Source organism: Penicillium solitum (assembly GCF_028829755.1).
Source record: "Penicillium solitum strain IBT 25940 chromosome Unknown utg000005l_segment0_segment0, whole genome shotgun sequence".
Lineage (NCBI taxonomy): Eukaryota > Fungi > Ascomycota > Eurotiomycetes > Eurotiales > Aspergillaceae > Penicillium > Penicillium solitum.
Genome location: NW_027072125.1, coordinates 593,386 through 621,152, shown reverse-complemented (window position 1 = coordinate 621,152; position 27,767 = coordinate 593,386). Strand labels below are relative to the sequence as shown.

Below are 27,767 nucleotides of genomic sequence, written 5' to 3'. Positions count from 1 at the left end.
CCCGATGCTTCCACAGTTCTGGGGCAACTCTCACTTGCCAATGAGAGTATAGCCCAGCGCAACAGCAAGTCCGACTATATCAAGTAGTCCGCGGAGGTAGGTGAAAGATAAGAAAGGCACAAGGGTTTGCGAAGGCATTGAAGGAAAATGACGAACCTGGCCTATTCATAGTCGATATTTCTTAAAAAAAGAAGGTAATTTCCGATATCCCAGGATATGTCAAAAATCAAAAGCAGACTGGCCGAGTAATAGACCGGAGGTGAATCTGTGGAGGGGAGAGCAATCCACAAGGCCTCTTGGTCACGCTTGATGCGACACTCCTCCGCCGAGTAGTCGATTGGGTGGTTAGACGCGCGGGTGCAAAAGAATGCACAGGCCAAGACCGCAATTAACCGCGGTGGAAAGTGTAAGAGGTAAAGATAAAAGATATCTTTAATAATATTTATTTGGGATTGTCGATTACTCAATTAGAGAAAAAAAATAGAAGAAACAAGATGACTTTGAAAAGAAAAGAGGATGTGTAGAACCCGATGAACCCGAGGCTGGAGGCATCCCAGCTCATCTTGAGTTGGTCATTGCACGTGACCAGCCTTGCCGCCTTTGCGAAAAGAAAGGCCATCAATCTCCGACTCCGACCATCCTGGGGAAAGCCATCACAATAATGCAGCAGGTTCCACGCATTGCTAGCCGCCTGAGAGGGCTGGCCATGGCTGAATTGCCTCCTACCTACCTCGCGCCATCACTTCACCCTTCCGTGACCCTGTCAGCCATCCAGTATTCGAGCTTTTCTTCCACTGCCTCCGTCGGCGCCAACCCTCGACGCGACAAGAGCAAAAACCGTGGTGTATCGGCTATCAATCGAACCGGTCCCCGAACTCCATTCACCGTGTCAAGATGGCCATTGCCCAAGCCTGTGTCGCCAAAAGATATGCAGCCACGTGAAACAAACCCCAACCATGGACTCTGGGCCTTCTTCCCCCCTAACCGGGAAGCATTGCCTACTCCATCTTATGACAACACTCATGGTTAGTTTTATGGGTCTCCAATCTGTGAAATGAATGTTCTACGAGCAATGCTGATGTTGGCAATTTAGGTCGTCAGTGGGGTATCCAGGAACTCCGTGAAAGGAGTTGGGAGGACCTCCACGGTCTGTGGCATGTATGCGTTCGGGAACGAAACCGCATTGCCACATCGGATTTCGAAAGAGAAAGAATTCAGGCTGGTTACGGTGGATTTGAATCCCAGGAACGGGACAAAGTGGTGAGTTTCCCCCCCGGCTGTATAAGCCGTCTCGTTTATCTATATATCTTGGAAAGCTGCGTGGGAACTTTTCTCTTTGTTACTCCCGAGACGACGATCAATTGATTGAAATTGTCTGAACCCTACTGACCCGTTTGATCATGTTAGATCCGAGGCACCATGAAGAACATCAAGCACGTTCTACGTGAACGCTGGTATGCTTGGGAGGACGCCTCACGAACGTACAAGCGTGGATACCGCCCTGAGAACTTTTACGGACTCGATGACGTTGAGGTCGAGCAAGAGGGCAAGGGAGCAGCCTAAGGCAAGCAACAATAAGCATGAGAAGAGGTTTTAGACACACCCGGTCGAGGGAGACTTATGACAAGTCTCCAAGGGTCAATTAAGTATGTAACATTAGCTTTTCAAGGTGATTTTAGTAGTGCGCATGTCAAATTATACATTGGATATATGAGAGATGGTTCATCATCCAACAAAAACCTCCTTTAATTTAACCCTGTAGCGAAAAAAATGTTGGGAACTGATCATATTTTACCCCTGAGATGAAAGAACCCAAGCATATATATATTCAGGGGCTCATTGAAGCCAAATTGTCCCATGTCATTAATATCGTGAGGTAACTCACTAGTGGCGGATCCGTCAAATAGTTCCCCTTTCTTACCGCTTCGTTGATCCGCGGGGAGGTAGTCAACTTTCTCTTCCTCCTCATTTTCTTGAATCTTCTTTCTATCTTTCTCTACCACTAGAATTTTCGATATTCATTATGGACGAGATTGCCCCAGAGTACGATGTTGTGGTGCTGGGCACTGGTATGTTGCTACCCCGCCATCCCCCCCCAAACGTCAACAACTGACCATTTTCTTTCAGGCCTGACCGAGTGTGTTTTGTCTGGGTAGGTCTTTGAGCTTGGATTTTAATAATTCTACCCTTTTCTCATTGTTTTCGACTACAGTGTCCTCAGTGTCAAGGGCAACAAGGTCCTTCACATCGATCGCAATGATCACTATGGAGGGTAAGTCGGAGAAGCTCACGATGACGGCACCAAGATCAAAATAGCTAACAATAGCCACAGAGAAGCAGCTTCCGTCAACATCGAAGCAGTATGTGCACCGATTCATTTCCAACTTACCCTATTGACACCCTTTTGCAGCTGTTCAAGAAATACGGCAATGTGAGCCCCGGCGAGGAGCCGTGGAAGAAATACGGGAGGGTCAATGACTGGAACATCGACTTGGTCCCGAAGCTGCTCATGTCCAATGGAGAATTGACCAACATTTTGGTGTCCACGGATGTTACCCGGTACCTGGAGTTCAAGCAGATTGCTGGCAGCTATGTCCAGCAAGGCAAGGGCCCCAAGGCGACCGTGGCTAAGGTGCCTTCGGATGCTGGTGAGGCTCTCCGCTCATCGCTCATGGGCTTGTTCGAGAAGCGACGTGCCAAGAAGTTCCTCGAGTGGGTTGGTGATTTCAAGGAAGACGACCCAGCCAGTCACCAGGGTGAGTATTTGCAGCCTGAGTCAGTTCGGGGGCTTGTCAAAGCGGATAGCTAATAGAGACCAGGATTGAACATCCACACTTGCACTATGAAGGAGGTCTACGACAAGTTCGGCCTCGAGGATAACACTCGCGATTTCGTCGGTCACTCTATGGCTTTGTACCCCTCCGACGGATATATCAACCAGAACGGTGCCGCCGTCGAAACCATTAACCGCATCCGCCTGTATGTCAACTCTATGGCACGCTACGGAAAATCGCCTTACATCTACCCTCTCTACGGTCTCGGCGAGCTGCCCCAGGGCTTCGCTCGTCTGTCTGCCATCTACGGCGGTACCTACATGTTGAACACCGACATTGACGAGGTGCTTTACGAGAACGGCAAGGTTTCCGGCATTAAGGCGACCATGAAGGACCGTGATGACCAATCCGAGGCCATGAAGTTTGAGACCAAGACCAAGAAGATCATCGCTGATCCTTCCTACTTCCCGAGCAAGTCTAAGGTCACCGGATACTTGCTCAAGGCTATCTGCATTCTGAACCACCCCATCGATAAGACCGACGGCAGCGACTCTGTGCAGCTGATCATTCCCCAGTCCCAGGTTGGACGCAAGCACGGTAAGTTCTATACAATCCCGATGTGTTAGCAGGGCACTGACCTCTTCAGATATTTACATTGCCATGGTCTCATCCGCGCATAACGTCTGCCCCAAGGGTTACTACATCGCCATTGTGTCCACCATCGCCGAGAACGATGCCAACCACCACCTTGAGCTTGAGGCTGGCTTCGAGCGTCTGGGCAAGATCGAAGAGAAGTTCATGGGACCCCCCATTCCTCTCTACGAGCCCATTGACAATGGCGAGGAGTCCAACATCTTCATCTCTAAGAGCTATGACGCGACATCACACTTCGAGACTACGACCGGTAAGCTGTCTTATGATTGAAAGTTTATAAATTACCAACTAACCATTCCTCCCAGATGATGTCCGTGATGTGTACCGCCGTGCCACTGGCGAGGAGTTGAAGGTTGAGGGTCTCCGGGAAGACCAGCAACTGGCCGCCGAGTAAAAAGGCGTTGCCTTGACAATCAGATAATCTAGTACTACTTAGATTGCTTATATTTCTCTTGGACATGTGCGATAGTCTCTCTGTTCTTTGTCCGCTCTTCCCTATCATAACAAACGAAGCACAATATTTCCGGTCAATACCATGCTCTTCGCTCGTACGATGGATAGAATTTGCCAACTTTATTGATGCAAATTGAGATCTATACGAATTGATCCTCAAGCACCTTCTAAAATCCTGAGAATATATGGTCTCCTCCTTCTACACATACCAAAAAGAAGAAAAAACTCAAACCCAAATCAAATCCTCTGCGTCACCTCCGGATCGGTATTTGCCTTCTCATGTTCCCCAATCACACAAACATCCCGACTCTCCGCCCTCTGAATCTCCGCCCGAAGCAAAGCCAATCTCTTCCCAACATGAATAACCTCACAAACAAGCCGCACTTCAGTTCCAGTCGGTATAGGCCGCAGATAAGTCACCTTGAGATTGCGACTAACACCACCGAAAGAGAACTTCCCCGGCTCGGAAATGCCCAACAAGATAGTCGTTGATAGAACATCGATCAAAGTAGCAGCACAGCCTCCGTGGAGATTACCCAAGTAATTGCTCATCGCGGGAGTAATCGTCAACAGGAACGAGACCGTAGCCGGGGGACCGCGGGTTGCGGATTCGAAGCGGAGGTTACAGCTGCGGGCGTCGACGTCCCAGTGCTTTGTTGAGATAAGTAAGCGCTGGTTTCACCTGGGCAATTATGCGTAATCGGTGGTGTGTAGGGGAAATGTAGTTCATATGTTTTACATATGTAATATTGCGGCATGTGGTACGGAGTACGGAGCACTTACTGCTTCGTTCCCTAGGCCCATTCGCGCCGTATACTCGTAGACGAGTTCCTCGAACTCGTCCAGTTTCCTGGGCGGTGCGCCTATTGCGTTCCCTGACATTGTATCTAAAAGGAAATGACAAATGCGAAAAATCAAAATGGGATGGGAAGAAGTGTTGGAAGTAGAGGTAGCTCAGGCTAAGTATCACAGCCGCAGCTCGGATCGCTCATATTGGACCTCGGCTGTGGTGAAGCCGACCATGTAGGTTACTATGGATCAGAATAATCCTTAAATCCGGGGAATATGTTCATCTTTTTATCTTTTATCTTTTACTATGTTATATAGCACATACATACATAATACTTAACCGTTTTCAATTGAAAGTGTGATATTATTGACAGTGACACTGCTTTGGGTTGTCACGCCTGGAGCCAGGGTTACCCACCAAGGCTGATGCTTGAGATGATCTGGATTAACATGCTCATTCCATCAATATCAATTTCTGCACAAATAGCGCATGCTTGTTACTTTATCCCGTTCAAGTTCTTCACCTAAGCTTTTTTTTTCTTAATTCCTAGACCTCAAACAGCCAAGGAATACTGCAAATGGCTGGAGTTGTATGCTACCAAGGCAAACAAAGCGGATTTCACAGACGTTAGTTCTTTATTTTCCCACTTCTCTCTTCAATATACACATTCTTTCCGAGGAACATACTTGGTGTTTTTGACTCAAAAATAACACAACCTCTCTTCCTTGCTATATATACGAATTAGTCCTTCAATCTTCATCAAATCAGCCCGGCTAGCGCAATGGTAGCGCGCAAGACTTCTACTTTGGGAAATAAAGTAATCTTGAGGTTGCCAGTTCGACCCTGGCGTTGGGCTTTTAGTATATTTTTTACCTGGGATAGGTAGCCCTGCCATTTCTCTTTAATTTGCAACCAAAACCAAAGTGATTAGTTGAGGAATGGTGGAGTTATGGTTGTTTTAAAAGGGAGGGAAAAAAGGCTTTTAATTGGAACACTGGAGTGACACCTATCTCACCGCTTTTGTGGCACAATAGCCGAGTATTCTCTAGTCGTGATCTACTCTCGTGTCGAGATTCTTTAGGTTTATACATACGGAGTAGTTGGTACTCTACTTATCATCTTTAAATGGGTCTTTAGCCGGGTGCCGGAGTTCTTTCGGAATATCTATTGCGGTCACCGGAGTATCTATTATATCCTGCACGGTACTATGCCTATTAGTTGGGCATATCAAACAACATTGAAGATCGCTAGGTTGTTTATTGTAATGATTTGGAATTATGCAGGCAGCCTAGCGGATTGCGGCTTCCTCTCTACCCTGCTGCCTATCAGCCCACTGGCTCTAGCTCATAGTCATCTCAAAGAGGGGAAAAGAAAAGAAACTCCGTCACTTCAAATTCATATACATGTCATTCAATATCGATACAGAAGCAATGTCAAATATAACACGCGGGCGGCAGCGCCCGAGTCCAGCGTGTGACGAGTGTCGGCGCCGCAAGCTGCGCTGCGATGGGCAGCAACCGCAATGCGGGGTCTGCCAGGAGACAGATACTGTATGTGAAGTCACACCGCGTGGGACCAGAGGACCAAAAAAGGGGCACCTAAAAGCCCTGAAGAGCCGAGTCGAACAACTGGAGGCTTTGCTAGAGAGCAGTCTCTCGGCCCAGGAACCAGATGACCTCCAGATCCAAAACCAAAACAACACCCAAAGCAGCAGCGAGGGGACAGTCGCAGCATCGCCTGTAAACGTGACACGCCCTGTGGCACTCAATATCACGGAGCCATAGTAGCCGACCGCGATGTCTTCTGTTCCGGAGCTAGGGGCTTTCAGTTTCCTGCCTGATTCGCCTTCTCTTTCCCATGGATTGTCATCATCATCGACCCTGTCGATCAACATCTGCCTACCTCCCACGGATATCGTGCGGGCAGAATTGTAAGCAACAGAGTCGCGGGACATGTACATAGCTGCTAACACATCTTCACCAGAGACCAGCTCTACTTGGACCGTGTGCACCATTCAATCCCCATTCTCCATCAGCGACGGTATCTGTCCTGGTCCAAATCTACTACCAAATCAGCATCCCGTACATGTTTACAGTATGCCATGTGGGCGTTGGCTTTCCTTCTGTCAACCCAGTTCCGCGATATGATCGAGCCACTGTACCAGAAGACAAAACAGATGCTGGAGCATCTCAGCCTGGAAGCCGATGAAAAGATCAACTTGACTACAGAGCTTGCTCAAGCGTGGGTGCTTGTTGTAATATTCGAGTCGATGCGAACATATCATCAACAGGCGTGGATGAGCGTCAGCCGAGCTTTTCGCTTAGTTCAAGCCATGCGATATCATGAAATTGACAGCCCTCATGATAGAAAAGGGTCCTCCTCTCAGATGGGCGACTTTACTGAGATTGAAGAGAAACGCCGGGTATTCTGGATGTCCTACTTCCTTGATCATGTTATCAGCATACGTGACGACTGGCCAATCACGTTAAATGAACATGTGGTAAAGAGTCCAATCTGAGATAAAAGAATGTTAGAGATTCTCCAAGTCATGAACTAACCGAGGAACCCGCTTTATAATTGTCAGATCTGCACCCGACTTCCAGCTCCAGATGCAGAGTTTCAAGCCGGGCACCATCAGCTGGGACCTTTCCTATCGGAAGCTATGACAGACCCTGATCTCAAAGTCCGCTCACCATTCAACGAATGTCTCATTTTAGTTACTATTTGTGGACGTATCCTGCTCCAGAGTCAGCAGCACCACATATCCAAAGCCTACGGAGGAATGACAATAGACTACATGGAGCAGCGTCTATGGTTGGAAACCCTCCTGACCACAAGACTTCAGGTCTTGTCGCAGTGTTATCCATCCCCTACAGAGGTCTATGATCCCCTGTTATTATTCGCCAGCATTCTTGGCCACGCTACCGTTGTCTACTTTTGCAAAACAATAATGGACTCGATCATAATTGTCGACGGCGAGGTGGAGGTCAATGTTGATATATTTGGTCCTCAAAATCGGGCCCTTGAGGCTTCTACGAACATCATCCGTCTCGCCTCGACATTGCGCGACTTACCATTTGCTAGGGTAGGCCTTTTTCTCTGATCATACATGGCCTACTGATTATTTACGGCTAGGTTCATCCACTGATGCCTATTCCACTCTTCTTGTGTGCTGAGTTTCTCTACGACGGCATGCATACCGGCGAGCCATTTCAAAGCCGTCCCCAGGAGCTATTCCATATTCTCCGAGAACTGAAAAATGTCAATAACCACGAGCAAAGCTATTTGGATTTACTGCCACGGTCTTGCATATCTAAAACAAATGATTTATTTAGTCACAGTGGCGAAGGAACCGCCGCAAGCTAACGTATAATAATGATGAGTCTGTTAGCGCTTGTCAAGTTAATGACACTATAATACACATGGGAGGAAAGGGTAGAAAGTAAGACAAAGAATCAATGATAAAGCTGCCTTTTTAGCCTCGGTTTAAATATAGTATGTATTTCCTCTCTGCTAAAAAGAACACCATAAGCATAGCAGCTTCGCTATCTTTTACGCCGACCTATAATCTGCTAGCTCGAGACAAGGGGTCCACGGCATAATATATCCTACAATACACTCTGTTAAGCATGGGCATTGGTTTATCAGTCTATATCTCCGATAATATCAACTTAATTGAGAATCCCAGCTCACCGCAGAAGCAGAGTCGTGTTAGTTTAAAGCAACATCAAGTGCCTCGGAACAATAGTCGGAGAAAAGTTTCTATACGCCCAACCCAGGACAAGAAACAATTCGCCGATCAATCAGCTAAGAAATAGGATTAAGATAATTAACCAATTATAAAGCTCTCTCTTTAGGCCGTAGTATAGAGTTTCTCTTCTATAGAGCACTATGGATGTAGAAGCTCCACCACAAAGCTGCCAGCCCGATGTAAGGACCATCGTCCACGGCACAATAGATCCCATACACTCGAGCATGGACACCGGACAATCGGTCTCCGAGTTCCCGATAGTATCATTAAGTTCAGATTCGACGCATACAGAGCCGAGTCGTGTTGGTGCCATCCTTATAAGAAGCAGCCCTTTGCTCGCCGAAATACTCACTCATCCATCTTTATATCTTTTCTGAGGACATTCCCACATCTATAATATACACGGCTAAAGAAAAGTGCTTATTCTTTTTGATAAGAGGTCACACGAGGCCAAATCCCTTGAAAATCCCACGATGAGTCTCATTGGGCGAGCAAACACCGCTCTCGACATCAATACCGTCACGGGTGTCGATGAAGCTCTTTCCGTGCACGGGTCCGACTAGCTCTGGGCTGTCACAGCCATCTACGTTCTATCATTCGTGAGTACCCCTAGCACTAATCCTGACATGGTTGCACCTGACTACTTTACTCACACATCGAACACCACAGATCGTACTTCTAGTACTCTCCTTCGCAGCAAAAGAAAGCGAAAGAGTCTTCCACTACCTCTTCTCCTTCGCCCTCTTAGTCGGCGCCATAACCTACTACGCCCAGGCATCCGATCTTGGCTGGAGTGCCGTTAAGCAAACCGATCATCTCGGCAATGGAGTCGTCCGCCAGATGTTCTACGCCAGATATATAAACTGGGTCGTGTCTTTCCCCTCGCTCGTACTCGGCCTTGGTCTGATATCAGGAGTCTCCTGGACTACTATCTTCTGCAATATCGCTATCGCCTGGTATTGGGTTATAAGCTACCTTGTATCGGCCTACACAACGACGGCCTATAGATGGGGGTTCTTCGCCTTCGGCACGTTCTCGTGGCTCATTCTCGCTATGAGCACTATCAACGAGAGTCGTGAGGCTGCTGCTTTGCTTGGTATTGAACGGGACTATCTTTTCCTTGCTGGGTGGTTGAATCTATTATGGTTATTGTATCCCATCGCCTTTGGTCTGACCGATGGCGGTAATATGATTGGTGTTTACCGGGGGTTTTGTCTTCTTTGGTGTACTCGACCTGCTGATGGTACCGGTTTTGACCTTTGCTGTGTTGTTTTTTGCTCGTAACTGGGATTATCGCAGGCTGAATATCGCTTTCAGTGATAGTCGGCCCAGTCGGGAGAGTGGAGATGTGTCGAAGGAAGCTCCTCCAGCTACTACTGATGTTTCTATGGCTTCCTAGAGATTATCTAGAATGCTTTAGTCGTGGGGGATGATACTGGTCTTGAATGACTACATGCCATTTAGATCGTTCTGCTTTTTTTCATGCTGTTTCGTCCTCTTCCTTTCCTTTTTCTTTCGTTTTCTGGTTATTTCGTTAAATAATTGAACCTTCATTTCCACAGCAACATGCTTTATTTTGCAAAGCGAGTATTATGTACTTGTTGATTTCCTGTTCAGTTACTACATAGTGCGCAACCTTCCACTCAATCGTATAGCTCGAGGACTATTAAAGCCCACTCTAGTTCTTCATGTTTGTCTCGTTTGAATTCCGATTGGAAGTTCTGGCAACTCCATACAGTAAGACAATATTAAAGAATAATCGCAAGTCTTTTCAGGGGAGGACTCCTTGTCAAAGTGACCTCGGGAAGCACCTGACTTCGCGTCACGCGTCTGTGCCTGAGGCGAAAATCGGCCAATTGTTGTCCAGCCGACCCTTTGAACCATTGAACCAGCAATTGAGCCACGGACTTCCGTTCGAATTGGAATTAGATGGGCTGCGCTTGTTGACATTGATTAACGACAAATGCGCCATTGATTTTCTAATTGTAAGTCCATGCATTCGGGGCGAAAGCTCCTAGGCTCAAGCTGGTCGGCAATCAACAGCATTGATTGAATCTGGTTCTAATTGACACAGGCGCAAACACTTATCCAACAGGATAACGACGAGGGATTCTCGCTTTAACTCCCTTACCCAGACGAAATTCCCTTTTCATCGAATTGAAACCTCCCCGACACCAGCGATTCCATTCTTCAAACTACAGCCATGGCCCCAGCATCCAAGAGGAGAAGGGTCTCCGAGGACGTTGATGGAGACATCGAGATGGGAAATGATAACCAAGATGTATTCTCCGTCCCATCATCCCCCGACAACAACAGAACTTCTCCCACACCGGTGAAAAGTGCATCACGGCGTCGATCTAGCCGCGGAGACAATGCAGACCCCGAAACGGCAGACCAAGATGGCGAGGACAAGAAAGAGGAGGCACAAACCTCTGCGCGGGTTGGGACACGAACAAGTGGGCGCCAGCGCAAAACACCAAAGAGATACGAGGAGGAAGCCGTGACACCCTCATCGAGAAGGAAACCAGCTGGAACTCCTTCACGAAGTGCGCGTGCCACCCGAAGCGCGAAAAAGCCGCCACAATCTCCGGTGGAAGACGAAGACGAGCTTGAATTTGAAGAAGAGGATGATGACGATGATGACATGGACCTCGATGAGCCGTCCCCGGAACCCGCCCCTCGGACAATCACAAGGACCAGATCGAAGCGGAGCATCGCAAAACCCAGATCCAAGAAAGCTGCGGCCGCAGAGCCGAAAGAGAAGTCGCCTTCGCCTGAATACCAGGACGGTTTGGATGACCTCGTTACGATGCAACTCCAGCAAGACCTTTATCATGACCCGCCGGAGGCGCATGAGACTGCCGAAGTCTCCGAGCCGTTGCCAGAGTATGCGGAAAACTTCCAAGCCCTCTGCCAGACGGGCCTCGGGGACGAAATGCGAATTCTCTCGACTATTATTCTCGAAAAGCTGTCAGGGAAACGACAGATTCCAGTGCGAGGACTCGAACCTGAATACCAAAAAGTTCATCAGCTCATTGAGCAGACCGTCTCCGTCGGCGAGGGTAACTCCATGCTTCTTCTTGGGTCTAGAGGATGCGGCAAGACCGCGATTGTGGAATCTATCATTTCGTCCCTTAGAAAGGAGCACAGCAACGATTTCCACGTCGTTCGTCTCAATGGATTCTTGCACACAGATGACCGTCTCGCTTTGCGCGAGATGTGGCGTCAACTTGGCCGTGAGATGCATACCGAGGACGATGCGGCCAAGGTTAATTCTTATGCGGATACGATGGCGACGCTCTTGGCTTTATTGTCGCACCCAGAGGAGCTCTTCGGGGCTTCTGGGGACCCAGGATCAAAGACTGCTGCGAAATCCATTGTGATCTTGTTGGATGAGTTCGACCTATTCGTCACTCACCCCCGACAGACTCTGTTGTATAATCTGTTTGATATTGCCCAGGCCCGCAAAGCCCCCATTGCGGTCATTGGACTCACGACAAAGGTCGATGTAACCGAGATGCTCGAGAAGCGTGTCAAGAGTCGATTTAGTCATCGTTATACTTACGTCCCTCTGCCTCGTTCCTTCGAGACCTTTTCAGATATCTGCCTAGGGAGTCTGGATCTCAGTGACGCCGAAATGGTCGATATTACAGATGAACTTGGGCCTGAACGCACTCTAGTAGAGTCGGACAAATGGAATACCCTGCTTGGTGGATGGAAGGAATATTTGAAGGTAAGATCTATCCTATTTCCCTTTATCCAGTCAATTAAATCTTTGCTCACCCTCGCTCTTGAAAATAGCATATGTGGAACGACAAAGAATTCCAATTCCATCTCAAGCGTATCTACAACCAAACCAAATCAGCAAAGGAGTTCTTCAACAGCGCACTTATCCCCATCAGCGACTTGCTACAAAGTGTATCGACGCCCGACGCACCCATACCCGAAGTCCCAACTCCGAAAAGCTTCGCTTCCCAATCCCTCGATTGCCCCGACCCAGCACCTCTCCCCTTTTCCACATCCATCACATCATCCAGTCCCTCATCATTGCCACTGGCATTACTGGTAGCCGCAACACGCTTGGCAGCCCTATTCGACCCCGGAAACGACGGGTCCCAATCACATAGCATGTCGCCACTTGCGCTTTCTTTCCCCGCCGCATACGCTGAATACGTTCGGCTCCTGACCTCCGCAAAGGTATCCGCCTCGGTTTCCGGAGCTGCTGCCACACCTGGTCGTGTCTGGGGCCGAGATGTGGCCCGAGAGTCCTGGGAAAAGCTGCTCAGCTGGGGACTCGTGACTCCTGTCGGCAGCGGGAATGGCACTGCTGACGGACAGATGTTCCGCGTGGAAATCAGTTTCGAGGAGGTCATTGAAATGGCGGGCTCTGGTGGTGCTTTGGGTCAGTGGTGGCGTGAATAGACCTGTCAGCAATTTGGGTATATTGCGAGCATATCTTACTGTGTTGCGTTTTTTTGCGCCGGTGGTGAGCATATCATTTGGCTTTCTGACTATCCAGTCTATTATCTATCATGATAGGAGTTGCTAGTTGGAATACATTTTAATTTATTTCCAGTCATTATCCATCGAATCATTCTGGAATTGGAATCAAGTCCACCTGTGCTCTGTACTGTTATAATACAAGAAAGAACCCAGCATATCGCGCACAACAGTCCCTACAATTCTATCCAAGGAAATAAACATATCTCAACCCAAACCCAGCCCTAGGGATTTATAGATTTATACCATTCCCAGAGGTATGCCCCGAACTCAACCCGGCATCCGGTATCGGATATATCACAAAACATGCACCCAGCAGAGTATACATGTACATAACCACATGTAAAATGTAAAACAAATAAGCAAGCACCCCCGGCTCTCTCTTTAAGTTATTAGCAAACTTCACTAGTCCCAAACCTACCTGACCTCCATTTAACCTTGGAAATCTGCCGATCATTTTTTCCCATCGTCTATCCTAGTTGCTGGGTATGATTAATCACGTCATCCTTGTCTTTACTTCGATGGCGTATGCACACTCCCGCGCCGGAATACGGAGGTACCGGAGTTCTACTACTATCCTCCGTAACTCGAGCTAGATGAATAGGCGATAGAGTGGATGTCATTTGATTAGAATTCGATGATCTGCATAGGGTTAAAACATATATAAGAGACGGTGGCGATATCGGGGTCTCGTTGGATACGTATGGATCCCATGTACTCCGTAGGTAGTTTCTAAACTGGCCCGTTGATTTTTCAGGAAAGACAGATCTTGTATATTCTTTCTTTGCTTGCTAGTACTCCGTATGAATAATTATGGCAATGGCAACGGTAATACTAGCAGCTTTTCAAATCTCGCTGCCTTGCATTAATCTCCTTGCTCGCACTACTATGTACAGTCATTTAAAAAGGTAAAATATATTATTATAGGAATATGCAAATGCTGTGCTTCTAGATTGTCATTCTGCACTCTGTTTGATTGGCCCCCTTCAAACACGCGGCATTTCGACATATGCATGTAGGCTGCCATGTGTTGAAAATGACAGGTCTGATTCTCACGTCTTTACCCACAAATGGTAAAAAGAGGGCCTGGTGTATCATGGCAAGTTGTGCGTTGAGCATATTACTCTGCATGCAGGACACCGATCACTGGGGTACCATGCGAAATCTGCATGTAGGGCAAATTCACATGGTTGGAAGCTTTTTTTTCCGTATACTTATGTTACATTGATTCATTGAATGTGTGTATGAGTTGAGAAGTAAAAATGATATCCTTATAAATTCCTTATAATAACCATAACATGTTATTTCCTCTCGAGCGTGACAACAACCAGAATGAAGCTAATCTAAACAAAGGATGTTGAGAAAATCGACTCCACAATCCTGCAATACTCGCATGGCTTTTATGCACTCTGATATGTAATGCCCCCATTCTTCCCTGTTAGTCCTAGCCCCATAACCCGACTAGCCGTTAGCAATCCAGCGCATGATGCAGCTTGCAGATCGATATTCTCATTTCTGTTTCCGTGTAAGGATGGCTACATGACCATGTGTCGGCTCGTGCATATGCGCAAAGCCCTAGCGCATTCAACCATGCAGTAGTCCGGAATAACCCCCCCCCCCCCCCACGCTTCCGAGTCTGCAGCTCTTGTACGGAGTAGGGACCGGATGACTGCGGTTTCGAGATAAATACAACATAGGAGACCTAGTTTCAGGAGAGTGGGGTAAATCTAGACCTGGCACGACGTGATAATGTAAACGGAGATTTTGTGTAATGTGGTGTTCTCGTGGATTTGTTTATCCATATATATATATATATATATCTTGTAGGTAAACATGTCTACTTTTGATCGGACCGCAGCCTTCCGTGTAGGCTGCAGTAGGTTCTGTGACAAACTACTCCGTAGAGATATGTATTAGAGAAGGATAATAAAATGCATAATTTCGCTGCAATGTTGTACTCCGGGGAGAAAAGCAAACGTCAAGGATCTTCCTGCCACCGGTTTCGCTCTGACTACCCCGCTTTGATGCAATAGAAGACGAGAAGGTAGAGTGTTGTTTTCGCATTTCTTCAGGCTTCGTGGCTTGCATGATTTGACCCGCCAAGCCGGCTAGTCTCTGGGATTGCAAGGTTAGTCGTAGTGAGTGACCGGAGGGTTATCTCGAGTCAGATAGTTACTTCTTCGAATGGGAGCGGAGCTTGGTGTTGATGATTAGGCCTTTGGGTTAATTAGGGAGATATCGAATGGTGATATTGGTACGGAGTAATTCCCAATTAAACAAAGTGTATGATCTCATTTGATTTTCCTTGCGATGATCACTCTCAATCGGACAACTTCCGTCTTCACGTGCAGTAGCGGATAATCAAGAAAGACCAAGGTAGGTACTCCGTATCCAAGTAGGTCAAATTGCCTGATATCACTGATAAGATAAGAGTCTTACCATGAATAGTACCGAGTAAATGAGCCGGTATCCTCTCTATCTCAATAATAATATTAACCTTCAAATTAGACCATGTATGGTGTATGGTGTACTCGGGTAGATCCCTATGCCTCAAATCTGCGCAAGTACCATATGCACCTCCTCGATTCCCGGTTCCCGTTGCGAGGTGCATGATTCTCGACATGGTTCTCTGCATAAAGGTTGTTCAAAGGTTGTTCATAGAACTGCCGTGGTCATACCAGAGTGACCGACTAAGCCGTCACGATATGAAGGTTATCTGCGTAACATGGTCAACCAATCAAATAGATCATACATGAAACAAACTTTGATCTGGATTCTTCAGAGCCACGTGGGCGTCCATGAGTAGAAGCCCCACAACCAAGGTTATGATGCAAGTCATTTGGTTATGTCGGCACCTACAGTCTTATCCATTTACCGCGGCGATAAGACATGATCCTAAAAACCTTCGAGCCATAATCGTGTCCAGGGATCCATGTGATCATAAAAACGATAGTACTTCTAGGAGAGGCCTTATCATATCTTTATCTCAGTGATCATTTAGGTAGTCTTTTAGATGTCTTCATAGGACCTTTTTTCCCACAGATATTCTCTCCCCGTTATCGGTACTACGGCTAAAAGGATACGTAGAATTAGCGGTAAGCTCTATAGCTAACTAATATGTATAACTATAGAGATTAAAAAGGCTAAAAAGGCTAAAAGGCTAAAATATCTAGACCGACTTTTCCAAGGTGCTATATAAATATATAAATATATAAATATAAATATATGATAAGGATAAATACAACGGCTCCATAAAACATTGGGTCCCAAACTCTCAAATCTCAAGGGCCAAAACAAGGTTACTCAAAAGGCATAAAAACGGCTTTGCAAATAACCAGAGCTTCTAAACAGCCCATGACCAAACCAAAACTAAGTGGTCTTTTACGTAGGTATATATGTCTTCGGTAACTAACTACGGAGTACAGTCGTATCCGCTTATACCTTATCAAGTTCTATTTTGAAAGAACCAAAACACTCGTCCAATACTCTTTTTTTGTCGTAACGTCGACCCATAAAAATGATAGTAATGTATGAAGTCTAACGATAAGAATCTATAGAAGTTTCGAGACATCCAAAAACAGTCATCTGACTCCTCGTGAGAGTCTAAAGTGTCTCTTCCAAAGACTCTGGAGAAACACTCGCTCCATCCTTGTTGAGCTGGGGAAACGAGGACCTGCTCAGGAACATAAGGAAATCCAGCACCAACTGCGCCTTGCGCATGAAAAGACAATGGGTGAAGGTAGCCCAACATCCAAGGTCATTTTTGTCGCTCAAGTTGGCGGCAGCACCGGTAGCATAAACAAAGCACTAGTTTGCGGTACTGGTTGGTTGGGATCGTGAGATTCAACATATTGATCAGCGGTAGAAATCATAGGTGACCATTCAATTTACCGTCGACAAACCTGGTCTTGGCTTTGTCGTAAGAAATATTGTTTCCTCGTAGTCATGAAACCGAACTTGCAACATAGGTCCAGCATGTATCCAATTTGCTGTGCAAGTAATTTTTCGTAGGGGCTGCCCCTGTGGACGACAAGAAAAGACCAAGTAATGTTGTCGTGCATCGAATCTCTCTGCCCATTGGGCTTGTGCGAATAGGAGGTTGGGGCGAGGCTTGGTAGTTCATATTGTCCAAGCATCTGTCAGTACTTGTCTCTGTGTAGCATTTGAGGGAGTAAGCAATCTCACGTTGGTCTTACTCTGCCAAAATGCGTCAACTCGAGCGGCCAAATTGGGGTCTGTAGCAATTTCAATGGCTTGCTTCACCAATATTCTGCTATAGAAATTGCTGGTCAATAACTGCTTCCAGGTTGATTCCACTTGATGATAGATAGACTAGGAAGACTTACTGTCGCTCCCTCCGCTTTACATTGAACACGATCAACCCAACAATCACGAAAGTGAGGGCGCACATGAGTGCTCAAAATTCGGGGAGTAGCTCGTCCCTCATTTTGATGAGCGAAAAGAAGGAAGAAAAAGGAAGAAAGAGTTCTTTCCGAGGAAGTCATGTATTTGATTTTGTATGTCGAAAGGCTCAACTGTGAGCTCGTTTCCACAAGAGAAAGGGGAAGAAAAGAGAGGAAGGTACGAGGACGTGCCTTCCTAAATTACTTCATACTATCACTTTCTCCTTACATTTCTCTTGTTTTTCTCTTCCTTTGATCTTACATTATCATCAAATATATTATGTATTTTTGGATAATAAGCCAATCAGAGTAAATATGGTCCTGATATTTAATGGATGGTTTAGTCTTCCGATATAAGATTAAGATCTGGTACCCGACTAGGGCCTGTAGATGTGACTACGAGATCAACTAACCCCAGTGAAGTAATAGTCCGATGCGCTAATAAACTATCCCTATTTAGCACCGGCTTAAATCTGAACCTTATAAGGTGAGGCAAGATCATGATGATGACTTGATGAACTACTGAACTTTACCACGCTCCTTCTTATATACTCTTAAAAAACTACTCTCATCTCCCGAAGATTTGACCTGTGACTTCAGCATTATCCATATCTCGAAACCTTCAAGATGTTTGGCCAGTATAGGACTTTGTCTGCCAAGCCAGCTTATAGCTATACCAATACACATGGGTGGGTTTATCATGGTCGCTCACAATATAGTTGCGACTTGGTCATCAATATCATTTTGGCTGAAACCTCACTCCGGTCAACCGTTCAACGAGAAGATGCGATGAATAACAAGATTAGAGCTGCGGAAAAGCTTGCAGACATCGATGGCAACTCTTCACAACTCAAGCAACTCGAAAAGAAGTTGGAGAAACTAAAAAAAAAAACCACGTTCCCATCAAGTACGAACACTCTACGAATGGGAGTGTATGCTCCGTGTGGGATCATTGAGAAGATGCTACATTTCTGTGAAGAGCAATCCTGCTTGGTATCTCGGGGAAGAGCTTATTGAAGACTGCATTAGCAGAGGGGGTTGCTGTAGCCGGGACTGTGGATGCTGCAAGAGACGTCGATTGTCCACCAAAAATGGGAAAGGTATCGGACATTGTACCGTTGAATGTATGTGTTGTATACATGACCGAGGGTCTGAGTTTACGGCGGAAGAGAAGGAGGATTTTAATGATCGGTTCGTTAACATGCTTCGGTCTAACAATCCTGCCTTTCTTCTAAGGATTGCAAATGCGTACTTTCAAAACCTCTGTTCTGGAAAATCAAGACCAAGCATAAGTAACAAGACCTAGTTTTGGCGATGATTGCTCAATATTTGGTTGCTCTGAGTTTTATTGTCACTTGATAGCATCTTCTCAATATGATACTCGGTCTAGTTGTCTTACTTCTCTTGGTGTCTACGATATACATGTACGAATGGACCGGCCGTTTCAGGAAGAAAAAAAAAAAAAACAAGTATTGAATGAATGTTTCTTGTTTCTTTCAAAAAATACTTGGCTTTATTTCCTATTCGTTGAATGCTCTACTAGAATATAGTAAACGAGATCCTGAAGGAAGGAAAGGAAGGAATGAGTTTTTACAACAATTTAGCTAGCCGGATAGTGTCTCACACGCTAACCAGGTAGGAGTGTAGCTGCATATGTAAGTCGGCTGTTCTCTGTCACCGGTGTTTTGCCGATCTGCCACGTGGACTTGAAGGTCCTTTTGTTCCCGTGTGGCTCCTCTGCCGTGTCTACCGTGAAGGTGGAGTTGTCTGCCTGGTGGGTATACAAAGTACATACTTCGTATATCGTATGGTGACCCATCGGAGGTTTTTCTTTGTTTCTCTTTTTTGGCCTTATTTTTACGTACATTGTAGATCAGATACGCAGTACAAGTAGTTGGACCTAACTAATATTTTGCTTATGAACATGTTTTATATAAAGCAAGAATAGTTGGGCGCATATGCGGAATTGTAAGGTCTTTTTAGTAGTCTTCTTAGTAGTCATCTTAATAGTCTTTTGTTTAGCCCTTGATATACTTTGTGAGTGTGTGTCACTCGGTCTCGTGAAGTATACCTAATTAGGTTGTTAGACATTTTAAGTAATCCCTAGCGTGGATATACATGCAACAATTGATAATTGACACTTGCCAAGCCTGAGTCCTCCCCAAATGAGTAGAAATTTCAGGAACAGGAGAAAAACAACAAAGCATCGACACCAGAACCCAATTTTTTTCCGGGATGTTGCCCCTTAATCAAGAAAAACAGGAGAAATAGGCGAAACAGACACTCATCTAGGTATATAGTGGCCCGTCGAACCATGGAACTACCCGAAACGGGCTTCTTGGCGTTTTCCAGAATCCTTCTAGAAGGCTTCTAGCGTTTCCAAGAGATTTTGCCACACCGGAGTTCTCCGTTAACCCCCGTTCGGCCGGATTATAGATGACTCCGTACATGATTCAGGGCATTTTTTCAAAGTCTGGTTCGACAATTCATAAGCTAAAATCATTTAAAGTCAATGACGTGGTTCACTACTACACTCCCATCCTGCACTATCTGTTTTCAGCAAGTGGAGTCGACCATGAACGGGCATAATCCACCGTATTTTATATCAGTATACGGTATAATATACATGTATAATACACACGGGCAAAAGGGTCATATTACTATAAACGGCCTATACGGAGGAGGGACCTCGGGTACGGAGTATATGATGTGCACACCTCAACCACTCCCACTCCCATTTGTGTGAACAAAGTTCAACTTCACGACATTGAAGATCATCTCTTATCTACTCCGTATATGCCCGCAACCTTGATGATTACGTGTATGGGAGAAGACCCACTCGGCATTTCTCACAAACAATCGGGATGCCCGAGAACAACTGATATTCGAGTCCAGCGAGTCCAAAGTACACGTCGAAAGCCTGAAATCCGATAAGGGTTTCAAACATGAATATCAGCACGGCAGCTCCGTACCAAGCGCCCAGGGATGGTCCATATGTACCCGTCTCCCCCAGCGTGCCACTGAATAGGCAACAGATCCGATGAGGCTCTGTTCACCCAGTGCTGCGTGCACGGGATTCTACTAGTGTGTTCACTAGTCTTGCAAGGAGAGTTTCTGTCAATCAGGACTCTTTCTTTGTCAGGATCGTCATCCTGGCAAGATTGGACATGTGGCTGATTACCAAAGTACGGAGGAGAGGTCGTTGCGCAAGCCACATGGTCCCAATACGGGGATCACACCTATGAGAACCACTAGACACCTTGCTTACGAGTCGTGGCCTACTGTAACTAGGGATGATTAGATCTGTGCTCGAGGTCTAAATTATCGACCTCTCTGGTATTCCACGTGGCAACCTCAGCTATACTTCCCCCACATGTGTGCAGCTCCCGACAGATTCGGCCCCTGCAATGTGATACGTAGTGTCGGGATTTTCTTGGCCGTTCTAAATCTGGACCATTGATGGGGCTTCGGGAACGAAGATCGATCCTGTAATTGAAGATTGAGATGATGTGGCGATCTAGAACATCTAAAGGTACGCCGTACTTTGGGATATCAAGGGGTAGTGAAGGTGAACACCGAGATTCATCTAGGCCTTCTCTATCCCCGGCCTGGCCCAAATCTAAATATGTACTTCACCCAGCAACTACCCCGAGGCTAGGGCTTACTAGGTGTTTAGAGTTTAGCATGGCTAGCTCGCCTAGGGAGCATCAGAGCATAGTTGGAATCCCAATCGCGCAAGCCACATTCCTACAGAAAAGGAAACTAGTCCTCGGATGTTGGTTCCCTGAATTCCGGAGGGATCTGCGTACAACCATGCAGCTCGGGGTATGTATGAAGTACACCTGCTACATGCAGGGACCCTCGAATAGGCAAGGAGGTGATATGTGGCTAGGAAAGTAAGTTGCCTGTACGAAGTACGGAGTACTCCATACAAAGTATACAATATGAGAATTGCTCTATGTATATTTTCGGCAAGGTATGCCCCAGAGCTAACTCATGTACATAAGCTTTCCATTTGTGCTGATCGACATGTAGGGACAACCCTGACCCTGAAATGATGGATGTTAACTTTTGTCCTGAAAGGGTAGGGTTGGAATCTTGGCAGCTTCTGTCTGATGATTTGGATATTTGGATTATTTTGACTTCCCATGACTCGAGTCAAAACGTGTGTCTGGTGCAATGGGTGGTGACTATTACCCCTGAATATTCAAGCCTGCAGGAATCCCTTGTCGCGTGGCCACCAGGGATGTTGACAGCTGTAGAAAATACAATACCATGTGGCATAAATTACATGTATGTAACAATGGATACAATATTACCTACCGCACTGCTTTTAGAGATCAACCAAAGGGTCACTGAAGTCTCATTCGGCTCAGTGATATTTTTCTGCTTACCGTTGAAATGTCTGACCGCAACTTTAGACTCTTAATAGGAAAACCTCCGTGAGCCAATCTGTTAGCGGGCCTCAATATTAGATAGCTTGAATCCACTTTTAACTTACTAGGCGGAATAAACCGACAGGGATAGTTTTCACTAGCTTCTCTTTGGGCTTAGCGTCTCACAATAATGGATCTGATGTGCAAGACTAATTGTATTGAAAATAATCTACTCCGTACTCCGTATACATATACGCATACGAAGTACAGAGGGGATATGGAGTACGGAGTTATCGAATTATTCGCTAACCCACCCCTTGAATTGTTCACTTTGTTTTATCAAGACTCCTTGAAACCAGCCTAAACCCCATCACTCTTAATATAGAGCCGCACGGAAGTAATTCGAGCCACATCGGCATTGCTCGTACAGGGCTGAGCCGAAATGGTGCGACCGGAAAACCCCCTTTGGCCCCCAATTTCATCACATAAGCAGCCCCCTCCCTTTTGGGATCTCGGGATGAGAAACTGTTTTGCCTGGATTATCTCCTCATCTCCCCTGCTTCAATCTCCACGTGGCACCGTTCGATCCTGTTCGATAGATCTCAACAGTTTGCAGTAGATATGACACGTCGCTTACTCGATGTTCTTATCGCCTTCCAAGTTTTCTTGTGACGTACCATGTCATATCCGATCTGCGCTATCCAATTTAACTTCCGTTGGCTAATCTCGTCTTGCGGGGGAGCCAACCCTGTATCATATGGTATGCAATCACTGTGTATCTTTGCTTAATCTGTCTTTTCTGGCTAGGTCTGAGCGGTCTAGTCTAAACCTTTTAGTTGAAGATCAAGGTACTTGTGTTGGGTCTACTCTGTATGTTGTACGCAGAATACAACTTGTTTAGGCAAGGCTGGCCGGCACCTGGCGGATGAAACTCGCACTGACGTCTTGCATTGCCGTTTCGCGTGACCTGTTCCAGGAGGTCTAGTTGGCCAGCCCTGTTTCTCCGCGAGCACTGACTCTGAATGGGGTCTTTGCTGACGTGTCTGATAGCTCGATCCAGACAGGATCGTTGACTAGCTTGTCTAAAACTCTCAATTGGGAGCGTGGTTCATGCAAGTGAAATCCTTGGGGCCATATTCGTGCCCTCGTGTTCGGAGCGCTGGGCGCTATCTCAATGAGAATCAAGGGTAAGATGAGGCTCTCGGGGTGACCGTTGGCGTTAGTTAGTTAGCTCGCTAACATCAGACCCCGACCGCGGAGAAGGTGAGATTACCAACCCCTGCATTCGCTGCGCATTGATCACCTCGTATTTCCAAGAGCTCATGGATGATAACAAAATTGACGATCATGATCTGATCCTCCAGAACCTGGCGGGTATGCAACACTAAAGCGTCTCCGGTTCTCCTCCGGTTTGAAGGCGCCAATTGTTTCGCCAAGGCGGTAAAGCCCCGTGTTTTTCGCGAAACCTGAACGGAGAGGAAGCTGAAACACATTCTTCAGGAACCGGGATACAAACGGAGTACACGAACCAAAACCGTTGAAAGGTAGTAATCTACGCTTGTAATTATATGGACTTTATTAGCGAAACATCCCCATCGCGACCCGTAACTCAGACCTCAGGGCAACGATTCGCGAGGCTGCGCCTCCCTCTAAGCGCAAAACAGTAAAAGGGGATTCGGCGGTCAGACGCTAAGCATATCTCTCCACGTGTGCCCACGTGGGACCACATGGGTTATGCACATGAAATGAAAAGAAGACGCTTGGAATCGCCATGGAAGCCTGGAGATTAGGACTTTTTTTTTCCCTTGACCGCCTTGACATATTTTCAGGTTACACGCAAGGTCCTCAAAAGGGAAATACCCCTCCCCCCACTATGACCATTTAACCTTGTATACATTGTTCGGTAGAATAACGGGATTATATATTAATTATCGTGTCTCTTTTTTTTTTTTTTTTTTTTCGCGCTGTGTAATATAGTGTAGTTTCAGGATCAAAGCCAATATGCGACCCGCCAAATTAGGATTAGCGACGAGACGAAACACTGGCAGTGTTTGGTTCAATATACGAAAGCGTTCCAAGGTTCCTATCATCCCCACCATTGGACGATCGGAGTGGAAGTGGGGGGCTTGGTCCGATGGCGACATGTGATGCTCTCACTGTAATGAGGAAGTTTCTGAATCTCTGGAGACACCTGCAGTGTAATTAGGTAAATGACGCCCAGTCTTCGGCAACACTCCGGACTTAGTGTACGGAGCACAATATCGATAATAACGTCTCTGATCTATTTTTCGACCATGTTTGAGGTGGCTTGGAGTGGGCCGATATTTAGGAATAAGCACAGAAAAGCCCCATTGTCATATCTAGGTAGATTACTCCAGGGTTTGCCACTCGATAAGGTTAACAGGACTTCCATGGTAGTTATGATGATAATATCAACATCATATCATCAGCATAACGTTAGCATTTCGGGAAGTGTAAGGATTCCCACGTGGGCTCAAGCTTTACATCATTACCTGTTTTGTCAGCATACAGCTTACGAATCACAAATGGTGAAATGGCGTATATTTTATCGAAGCCGAGAGTAGATCATTCAAAAGACAACTCAAATCAGGGTATTATAATATACATTATTATAGATAGTACGGAGTATATAGGTAACACTGAAGATTCAGATCTGGATTTGCCCGTTAATACTCCGAAGCTCCAGATGTTGATAAAAAAAACCCCCCCAGAGAACTAGTCCCAAGTCAGTAAGGTAGTAGTGACTCAGACAGGGGGAATTTAAGAACAACGAAACGGGTTGGGTATGCAACATTCAAATGTTTCAATGTTGAATGTTCAGATTACCTATACGGAGTATTACCGGTACGGCCGTATCACGATCTAGCGGATCTGTTCGGTCGGCCTTGGAACATCGGTAAAAAAATCAATGAAATCATTGGAATAGATTTGGGGGATCCATTCTTTTTAATTAATTCTTTGGTTGGCTCCATCAATTGATTTGGAATTAATCCAAACTATGAGAATAGACTATCAGTGGACTATAGAATCCAATATTCACATATCCCAGCCATTTGGTTAAGGTATACTTCAATTTTCCCCTTGCATTCAAAATGCAACCTGGAAGAACCTATTCAATATATGTAGAAATTTTCAAGACCAAGTATGTACTATGCAGGTATGGTATTGTACATATGTAATACCAGACCCCGGAACCCACCGATCTTCATGGCCCACGTTGTTTGGATGCATCAGGCCAAACTCTTTCGGGGCTCACGCGTGGGCTGTGGATCGTAGGCTGACAGGCCGAATGGTGCTTCTATTCCTTTTTATTTGCTTTTTATTTTCTTTTTTATTTCCCTTTTTTATTTCCCTTTTTTATTTCCCTTTTTTATTTCCCTTTTTTATTTCCCTTTTTTATTTCCTCTTTTCTCATTTCTTTTTCCTATTTCTTTTTCTTTTTTTTTTTTTTTTTTTTTTTTAAATATATTATTTTCCCTTCAATCCCGCTCTCCCCCCCCCTTTAGACCCATCTTTCTTCTACTCCTCCTTTTCTTTTCTATTGAAATTGATTCGAGAGAAAAAAAAAGGAAAATAATAAGAGGAAATTGTCATAGTGTATAATTTCCTTACTCTCCCCCCTTCTTACCAATTTCTTTTTTTTTTTTTTTTTTTTTTTTACATTTTTTTACCTTGGAGAGTTAGCAAGTCCACTTAATTCTTTTTTTTTCTTTTTTCTTTTTTTACCCATTTCTTTTTTTTTTGCAAAAAAAAAAAATTCCCATGTTTTTTTCCGGTATCAGGTGTTTGGCATAACCCACTTTTCCCTCCCTCTGGTTCAACCCGAAGACTCAAAACCATTCAATGCCAACCCAAACCGGGAGCCACACCCGAGAAGATTCTCTCCCTTCAGTTCCTGATTCTGATTTTGGCGGTACTATCTCCCGCAATCGTCGCTCTTTCGCTGCCTTAGCACAGAAAACTTCCAACGCTCTTGCTAGTTTATCTGGAAGTACACTACGTTCTTCGACTTCATACGGTAGCCTATCGAAACCGCATAAGCTCTCCGCAACCCCTGTGACCCCACCATTCGACAGCGACACCTACCTACAATTGACGGGAACTTCGCGCCCTTCTTCTCCGGCCTTGGTCGACAATCCTCCCAATTCGCTTCCAAAGCGTCGCTTGACTATTCAGCGCCTTCCTACTCCCCCCACGAAACCCGCCCTCCCCCGCCCGCACCCAAAATGCATCAGACGTCGTCAAGGTTATTGCGCATGACCGAAGATGAGCGACCATTCACCAAGGTAGGTTGAAAACATGAATGGGAAAGGAAATATTGGAACAATTGGGCTGATTTGCGTAGGATTTCATGGACTTGTTCTCCACATTGATGGTCAGCTTGAAGTTGGATTCGCACCGCGTTCGTTTCACAAGATATGATCACACATTCACCTCAGAAGAGGCCATCAACAACTTGGGTTCGCTCAAGTTCTCCCAGTCCAACCGCATGCCCGACCCAAAGGACCCATCCCGCATCGTCACGACTACAACGACCACCACTTTCTCCATGGCCAAGGAAATGGCCCGATCCGTTTGTCAGCGGTTTGTCGATGCGCGCTTCATTGAATCTGTCGACGGCAAAGCGCTTTTGATCTTCCCGCTCAAGGGCGCCCTCTTCCAGCTCACCCCGAAGGGTATCAATATCCTGCAGCGTTTCTGCCAGCGGAATGGCATCACCGCTCGTCACGTGATGGATGTACTAGAGTCACCACGCAACACTATGCAGCTGGTGAACCTAGAGCGTGACACGGAAAGCGACAAGCTGTCCCATGATCGCGCGACGATCGAGGTCATTTTCCGCCGCTTTGCTGGTCAGGATGGCCCGAATATTAAGAGCAGTATTTCAACATCGGATTCCGACTCGCTTAGTGATTACACCAACGGCCTGGTTGGTGTGAAGGTGGCTCGGGAGCGCAAGCTTCTCGATGGAAAGGTTTATAGCAACACATTCACTGGGAAAGCATCGGTGGACTGGTTGATGGATTGTTCAACGACCATTGAGCGTCGGGAAACCTGCTTGATTTCTGAACTGTTCCTCAAGTACGGCCTGATCACGATGATTCAAGACGACAAACAATACCCTGATGTTGGGACCAATGCTCATTTCCAGCCTTCCAAGTATGCCATTTACGGTATTACCGAGCGTGGACAGCGCGTATGTGGATGGATTGCCCGCGAGAAGACCCGGGAGGTTGCGCCGACATACGACAGTCGCGGTATGCCACGCGACTCCAATAATGCCCGATTGACCCACATCCTGCAGGACCCCGCTCTGCGTCTGCTTTTCCGTGAATTCCTTCGCTACTCGCTGTGTGAGGAGAACCTGTCTTTCTATCTCGATGTCTCGGAATTCACCACGAACTACCACAAGGCCGAGAAGATGGGTACATTTAATAAGGTCGACTCGGTGCGGGAAACTTTGGCGGCAGCATATGGATTGTACAACGCGTTTTTGGCTCCCGGCTCACCCTGTGAGCTGAACATCGACCACGCGCTCCGCAACAGCCTCGCCAGCCGCATGACCAAGGCTGTTGGAGACGACGAGTCCATGTTCAAGAGTCTCCAAGAAGTGGTGCACCTGTTCGAGCTTGCTCAAACTTCCGTGTTCAAACTGATGTCAAGCGACTCCGTCCCCAAGTTCCTGCGCGACCCCAAATACTCCGTTGTTCTACAAGAACACGACGTAGACATCCTGGGAGGCCCACGTTCATACTCGCCCACGCCAGCTGGTCCGCCTTCACTTCCAGAACGCAGCATGAGTCGCTCTGCGCGTGCCTGACAACCACCGCCCACAAGCATTGACATAGTCCGCAACCCATTCGAAGACGATTCGTATCACTGCGATTCCGACTCCGACTCATCATGAGCTCCCCCCTTCGGTGCATTACTGCCCGAACCATTCAACACACGCAGTCTGGAAATCAGCATTCGAATGCCATCCTCAAGGCACAGATCGAATCTAACCACCTTGCAACCCCGCACTCATGCTTGTGGCCCCAACAC

The 27,767-nt window shown here is 46.4% G+C and overlaps 11 protein-coding genes across 11 annotated transcripts; 9 read left to right on the top strand and 2 right to left on the bottom strand.

Annotated features, from left to right (window-relative positions):
* Positions 1-661: 661 nt before the first annotated feature.
* On the top strand, positions 662-1,563 carry mrpl4 (mitochondrial 54S ribosomal protein uL29m; the record flags this gene model as incomplete). The annotated part of the gene is made up of 3 exons (XM_040960260.2): positions 662-1,025; positions 1,094-1,260; positions 1,408-1,563. 3 exons carry the CDS (start codon positions 662-664, stop codon positions 1,561-1,563), a joined length of 687 nt encoding a protein of 228 aa, XP_040809328.2.
* A 460-nt stretch (positions 1,564-2,023) lies between these two features.
* Positions 2,024-3,822, top strand: N7455_007827 (secretory pathway gdp dissociation inhibitor; the record flags this gene model as incomplete). The annotated part of the gene is made up of 8 exons (XM_040960241.2): positions 2,024-2,069; positions 2,128-2,152; positions 2,213-2,272; positions 2,333-2,360; positions 2,411-2,756; positions 2,820-3,371; positions 3,421-3,678; positions 3,734-3,822. The coding sequence occupies 8 exons, from the start codon at positions 2,024-2,026 to the stop codon at positions 3,820-3,822; spliced, it is 1,404 nt and encodes a 467-aa protein (XP_040809290.1).
* A 296-nt stretch (positions 3,823-4,118) lies between these two features.
* Positions 4,119-4,763, bottom strand: N7455_007826 (PaaI family thioesterase; the record flags this gene model as incomplete). Its single annotated transcript, XM_040960211.2, has 2 exons — positions 4,119-4,532; positions 4,665-4,763. 2 exons carry the CDS (start codon positions 4,761-4,763, stop codon positions 4,119-4,121), a joined length of 513 nt encoding a protein of 170 aa, XP_040809324.1.
* A 1,338-nt stretch (positions 4,764-6,101) lies between these two features.
* Positions 6,102-6,455, top strand: N7455_007825 (Zn(II)2Cys6 transcription factor domain-containing protein; the record flags this gene model as incomplete). Its single annotated transcript, XM_065605744.1, has 1 exon — positions 6,102-6,455. One exon carries the CDS (start codon positions 6,102-6,104, stop codon positions 6,453-6,455), a length of 354 nt encoding a protein of 117 aa, XP_065460693.1.
* Positions 6,456-6,467: 12 nt separating this feature from the next.
* On the top strand, positions 6,468-7,774 carry N7455_007824 (fungal specific transcription factor domain-containing protein; the record flags this gene model as incomplete). The annotated part of the gene is made up of 3 exons (XM_065605743.1): positions 6,468-6,601; positions 6,655-7,171; positions 7,256-7,774. The coding sequence occupies 3 exons, from the start codon at positions 6,468-6,470 to the stop codon at positions 7,772-7,774; spliced, it is 1,170 nt and encodes a 389-aa protein (XP_065460692.1).
* A 1,121-nt stretch (positions 7,775-8,895) lies between these two features.
* N7455_007823 (opsin family protein) lies at positions 8,896-10,544 on the top strand (the record flags this gene model as incomplete). Its single annotated transcript, XM_065605742.1, has 4 exons — positions 8,896-8,967; positions 9,092-9,702; positions 10,161-10,407; positions 10,497-10,544. 4 exons carry the CDS (start codon positions 8,896-8,898, stop codon positions 10,542-10,544), a joined length of 978 nt encoding a protein of 325 aa, XP_065460691.1.
* Positions 10,545-10,625: 81 nt separating this feature from the next.
* N7455_007822 (origin recognition complex subunit 4) lies at positions 10,626-12,844 on the top strand (the record flags this gene model as incomplete). The annotated part of the gene is made up of 2 exons (XM_040960221.2): positions 10,626-12,155; positions 12,224-12,844. 2 exons carry the CDS (start codon positions 10,626-10,628, stop codon positions 12,842-12,844), a joined length of 2,151 nt encoding a protein of 716 aa, XP_040809283.2.
* A 3,681-nt stretch (positions 12,845-16,525) lies between these two features.
* Positions 16,526-17,333, bottom strand: N7455_007821 (uncharacterized protein; the record flags this gene model as incomplete). Its single annotated transcript, XM_065605741.1, has 4 exons — positions 16,526-16,729; positions 16,825-17,058; positions 17,108-17,192; positions 17,269-17,333. The coding sequence occupies 4 exons, from the start codon at positions 17,331-17,333 to the stop codon at positions 16,526-16,528; spliced, it is 588 nt and encodes a 195-aa protein (XP_065460690.1).
* Positions 17,334-22,379: 5,046 nt separating this feature from the next.
* N7455_007820 (uncharacterized protein) lies at positions 22,380-22,686 on the top strand (the record flags this gene model as incomplete). Its single annotated transcript, XM_065605740.1, has 3 exons — positions 22,380-22,474; positions 22,509-22,578; positions 22,603-22,686. The coding sequence occupies 3 exons, from the start codon at positions 22,380-22,382 to the stop codon at positions 22,684-22,686; spliced, it is 249 nt and encodes an 82-aa protein (XP_065460689.1).
* Positions 22,687-22,875: 189 nt separating this feature from the next.
* N7455_007819 (uncharacterized protein) lies at positions 22,876-23,171 on the top strand (the record flags this gene model as incomplete). Its single annotated transcript, XM_040960278.2, is given in 3 exon segments — positions 22,876-22,888; positions 22,947-23,075; positions 23,092-23,171. 3 exon segments carry the CDS (start codon positions 22,876-22,878, stop codon positions 23,169-23,171), a joined length of 222 nt encoding a protein of 73 aa, XP_040809279.2.
* A 2,394-nt stretch (positions 23,172-25,565) lies between these two features.
* flbA (developmental regulator FlbA) lies at positions 25,566-27,543 on the top strand (the record flags this gene model as incomplete). The annotated part of the gene is made up of 3 exons (XM_065605739.1): positions 25,566-25,713; positions 25,764-26,008; positions 26,068-27,543. 3 exons carry the CDS (start codon positions 25,566-25,568, stop codon positions 27,541-27,543), a joined length of 1,869 nt encoding a protein of 622 aa, XP_065460688.1.
* Positions 27,544-27,767: the final 224 nt, after the last annotated feature.